The 5252-nt window shown below is 41.8% G+C and overlaps 1 protein-coding gene across 1 annotated transcript; it reads left to right on the forward strand.

Moving 5' to 3' along the window:
• The first annotated feature begins 966 nt into the window (after positions 1 to 966).
• On the forward strand, positions 967 to 3318 carry LOC122733017 (ATP-dependent RNA helicase DDX1-like). The gene is given in 2 exon segments (XM_043973503.1): positions 967 to 1071; positions 1074 to 3318. Coding segments are annotated over 2 exon segments (2232 nt in total). The 3' UTR covers positions 3201 to 3318.
• The last annotated feature ends 1934 nt before the right edge of the window (positions 3319 to 5252 follow it).

The raw sequence follows: 5252 nt of genomic DNA on the forward strand, positions 1-5252 counted from the left end.
ATGAATGAAAAAAATGAAAAATGAATAAACAAAGGAATGAATGAATAAATGAATGAATGAATAAGTAAATGAACAAACAAATGAATAAATAAATGGATTATTTTCAAAGGTTAATTTTTATGAGTATGTCTTAGCAAAAGCTGGATAACAACTTGTTGAATGTATCAAAGGAGGGATTAATGCTTCAGGTAAGAGATGGATTATATTAATTCTTAAATTCAGTGAGTGAATATTTCTAAATTTTTTTTATTATTTTGTTTTGGTGAGCCAATTGGGGTTGTGACTTGCCTAGGGTCATACAGCTAGTAAGTGTAAAGTGTCTGAGGCTAGATTTGAACTCAGGTCTTCCTGAATCCAGGGCCGGTGCTCTATCTACTGTGCCACCTAGCTGTCCTGATATTTCTAAATTATTAACAATTAGACCTGCCCCAAAAGGGAACAGACAAATTCATATAGTATTGAATAACCACTGAGATTTTCAAATGGAGGATAGATGAACACTTGCCAGGCATATTGGAGAAGGAATTAATGATTTTGTTACAGGTTATATTAGATGACTAAAATTCTTCTAAACTGCAGTCTGGCAACACCAACTTTTTTTTTTTTTTGGTATGTTTTCACTGGATGTCAAAGAGACATATTAAATTCCACATGTCCAAAGTACAGCACATTATCTTTCCCCACAACCTCCCCATCTTCCAAACTTTCTTCTTCTTCTTTTTTTTTTCTTTTTAGTGAGGCAATTGGGGTTAAGTGACTTGCCCAGGGTCACACAGCTAGTAAGTGTTAAGTGTCTGAGGCTGGATTTGAACTCAGGTCCTCCTGAATCCAGGGCCAATGCTCGATAGAGCACCACCTAGCTGCCCCTTTTTTCCTTTTACGTCTTTAATGAATTTTATTTTTCCTCCAATTAAATGTAAAAACATCTTTTTACTCTTAACAATATGCTTATCTGACAGCGCTAAGATGGCGGCCTTCTCAGAAATGGGTGTCATGCCTGAGATTGCTCAAGCTGTGGAGGAGATGGATTGGCTCCTCCCAACTGACACCCATTTGACGTTATTCAGAGTCTGTTCTGCCAACTCCTCGGAGGAGGCGACGTGCTTATGGCCGCAGAGACAGGAAGTGGCAAGACTGGTGCTTTCAGTATCCCGGTCATCCAGATAGTTTATGAGACCCTGAAGGACCAGCAGGAGGGCAAGAAGGGCAAGACCACCATGAAAACCGGGGCTGCAGTTCTCAACAAATGGCAAATGAACCCCTATGACCGAGATCTGCTTTTCGCAATCGGGTCAGACGGTCTTTGTTGCCAGAGCCGAGAAGTGAAGGAATGGCACGGCTGTCGGTCAACTAAAGGAGTGATGAAAGGCAAATACTACTACGAAGTCTCCTGTCACGACCAAGGCCTGTGCAGAGTTGGATGGTCGGCTTCCCAGGCTTCCCTGGATTTGGGTACCGACAAGTTTGGATTTGGCTTCGGTGGGACTGGGAAAAAATCTCATAACAAGCAGTTTGACAATTACGGAGAGGAATTCACGATGCACGATACAATTGGCTGTTACCTGGATATTGACAAAGGGCAGGTTAAGTTCTCTAAAAATGGAAAAGATCTGGGCCTGGCTTTCGAAATACCGGCTCACCTGAAGAACCAAGCATTCTTTGCTGCCTGTGTCTTAAAGAACGCTGAACTGAAATTTAACTTTGGTGAAGAAGAATTTAAATTTCCTCCCAAAGACGGATTTGTCGGGCTCTGCAAGGCTTCTGATGGCCATGTTGTGAAATCTCAACACACAGGAAGTGCACAGGTGGTGCAGACAAAGTTTCTTCCCAATGCCCCCAAAGCCCTCATTGTGGAACCGTCCCGGGAGTTGGCAGAACAGACTCTGAATAACGTCAAGCAGTTTAAAAAATACGTGGATAACCCGAAGCTGAGGGAGCTTCTGATCATCGGTGGTGTGGCAGCCCGCGATCAGCTCTCTGTCCTGGAGCAGGGGGTGGATATAGTGGTCGGCACTCCAGGAAGACTCGATGACTTGGTGTCCACAGGGAAACTCAACTTGTCCCAGATTAGGTTCTTGGTTCTGGATGAAGCTGATGGGCTCCTTTCCCAGGGCTATTCTGATTTCATCAATAGGATGCACAGTCAGATCCCTCAGATTACTTCCGACGGAAAAAGGCTTCAGGTCATCGTCTGCTCAGTCACCCTCCACTCTTTTGATGTCAAGAAGCTTTCGGAAAAGATCTTGCATTTCCCTACCTGGGTTGATTTGAAAGGAGAGGATTCGGTGCCTGAAACCGTGCACCACGTGGTTGTTCCCGTGAATCCCAAAACGGACAAGCTGTGGGAGAGGCTGGGAAAGAACCACATCCGAACGGATGAAGTACATGCGAAAGATAACACCAGACCTGGCGCCAACAGCCCCGAGATGTGGTCTGAAGCCATCAAAATTCTGAAGGGGGAATACACTGTCCGGGCCATCAAGGCACACAAGATGGATCAAGCCATTATCTTCTGCAGGACAAAAATAGACTGTGATAACTTGGAGCAGTACTTTATGCAGCAAGGAGGAGGGCCCGACAAGAAAGGGCACCAGTTCTCCTGTGTCTGTCTTCACGGGGACAGAAAGCCTCATGAGAGGAAGCAAAACCTGGAGAGATTTAAGAAAGGAGATGTCTGGTTTCTCATTTGCACCGACGTGGCTGCCCGAGGGATCGACATCCACGGGGTTCCTTATGTCATAAACGTCACCCTGCCCGATGAGAAGCAGAACTATGTCCACCGGATTGGCCGAGTCGGCCGAGCAGAAAGAATGGGGCTGGCTGTGTCTCTGGTGGCAACCGAGAAGGAGAAGGTCTGGTACCACGTCTGTAGCAGCCAAGGGAAGGGATGCTATAACACAAGGCTGAAGGAAGATGGCGGCTGCACCATCTGGTACAACGAGAAGCAGCTGCTCTCTGAGATCGAGGAGCATCTGAACTGCACCATCTCTCAAGTTGAGCCGGACATCAAAGTCCCTGTGGATGAGTTTGATGGGAAGGTCACCTACGGGCAGAAGAGAGCAGCTGGAGGTGGGACCTACAAAGGGCACGTGGACATTTTGGCGCCCACGGTCCAAGAGCTGGCCGCCCTGGAAAAGGAGGCTCAGACGTCGTTCCTGCACCTGGGCTACCTTCCCAACCAACTCTTCAGGACCTTCTGAGGGGACGACGCAGCTGTGGCTGCGGCCTTGGGGATGCCGGGCCCGGGCTCCCAAGGCCCGGCCAGCCAGGCCTGTCTTCCAGTAGTGAGGCTAACTTCCCTGCATGTCAGCATGCTCCATAGCATTGTCGGAAATAAAGTTGGCCGGCCTGAAAAAAAAAAAAAACCCAAAAAAACCCAATATGCTTATCCTATCCATCAACCAAGCTCACAACCTCGGTGTCATCCTCAAGTCTTTATTCTTTCCCTCCCCATCTCTTTAGGATAGAACCCTAGTATTGCCATTGGTGGCTCAAAGAGTATGCACATATACACAGTTTTATATCCCTTTGGACATAGTTCCCAACATTTGTCATTTTATCTTTCTGTCATATTAGTCAATGTGGTAAGTTTAGATTTGTATTTCTCTATTTAATAATGATTTAAAGCATTTTATATGAATATAGATAGTTTTAATTTCTTCACTTAAAACTTCCTGTTCATATCCTTTGATCATTTATCAATTGGGCAATGACTTGTATTCTTATAAATTTGCCTCACTTCTCTATATATTTGAGAAATTATGCCTTTATCAGAGAAACTATTTACATATTTTCTCACATATATGATTATTATTTTCCCTCCCTCATATTTCCCCCTATTTTTTCTTCTCTCTTTCCTTTCACTTTGTTCTTCCTCAAAATTGTTTTGCTTCTGACCTCCCCTAATTCATTCTCCCCTCTATCAGCCCCTCCTCTTTTCTTTGTCTCTTCCTAATTCCCTGTAGGGTAAGTTAAATTTCTGTTCACAACTCAGTGTGGATTTTATTCACTCTTTGAGCAAAGTCCAATAATAGTAAGTTTCAAGCATTGTCTGTCCCCCTTCTCAACTACCCCTCCATTGTAAAAAATATTTTAGAAGCTTTTTATGTGAGATAATTTACCCAATTCTACTTCTCCTTTCCCCTTTCTTCCAATGCATTCCTCTTTCTTAACCCCTAATTTTATTGTTTACAAATCATTCCATCACAGTTAACTCTCACCCATGTACTATATGTGTACTCCTTTCAACTTCTTTAATAATGATACAGTTCTTAGAAGTTACAAGTATCATCTTCTCACATAGGAATGTAAAGAGTTTAAGCTTTTTCATTCTTTACAATTTCTCTTTCCAATTAACCTTTTTATGCTTTCCTTGAGTATCTTGAAAATTTTTAAAAATTCATTTCTGGTGTTTTTTTTTTCCAGGAATGCTTGAAAGTCCTTTATTTCATTAAATAACCATTTATTTTTTTCCTTGAAGGAAAAAAACAATGACCTACTGTGCATGGGAGGGCGGGGCAGGGGAGGGGGGGAAAGGGGGATTGGGTAGGTGATTCTTAGTAGTAATCATAGCTCATTTGCCCTCTGGAAATTTCACATTGCAAGCTCTCTGATTCTTTAATGTAGAAGCCGCTAAATACTTATGTTATCCTGACTGTGGCTCCATGATAATTGAATTGCTTCTTTGTGGCTGTTTCTGATATTCTCTTCTTAACCTGAGAGCTCTAGAATTTGTCTATATTAGTGACCAATTTCTTTTTTATCTCTTTAATGAGGTGATGTGTGGTCTCTTAGTTTCTATTTTAATCTCTCTTTCCAGGATATCAGAGTTGTTTTCCTTGATAATTTTTTGAAAGATAATGTCTAAGTTTATTTTAAAATTTTTCTTTTGAACATGACTTTCTGGTAATTAAAAAAATTCTTAATTGTTTCTCCTTGATGTATTTTCCAGGTCATTTGGTTTTCTGATGAGATAGAACACATTTTCTTCTATTCTTTTCATTCTTTTCATTTTGTTTTATTATATCTTGATATCTCACAGTGTCAGCTTCCACTTGCTCAATTCTAATTTTTAAGGAATAATTTTCTTCATTGAGATTTTTGCCTCCTTTTCCATTTAGCAAATTCTATTTTTAAGGGGTTCTTCAGTTTTTTTTTTTTACTTTTTTTTCTTCATTTGGCCTATTATGCTTTTTAAGCAGCTCTTTTTTTCCTCCTTCACTATTATTTTTATATCTTTTCCCCATTTTGTT

This window comes from Dromiciops gliroides, chromosome 6 (genome assembly GCF_019393635.1).
Source record: "Dromiciops gliroides isolate mDroGli1 chromosome 6, mDroGli1.pri, whole genome shotgun sequence".
NCBI lineage: Eukaryota > Metazoa > Chordata > Mammalia > Microbiotheria > Microbiotheriidae > Dromiciops > Dromiciops gliroides.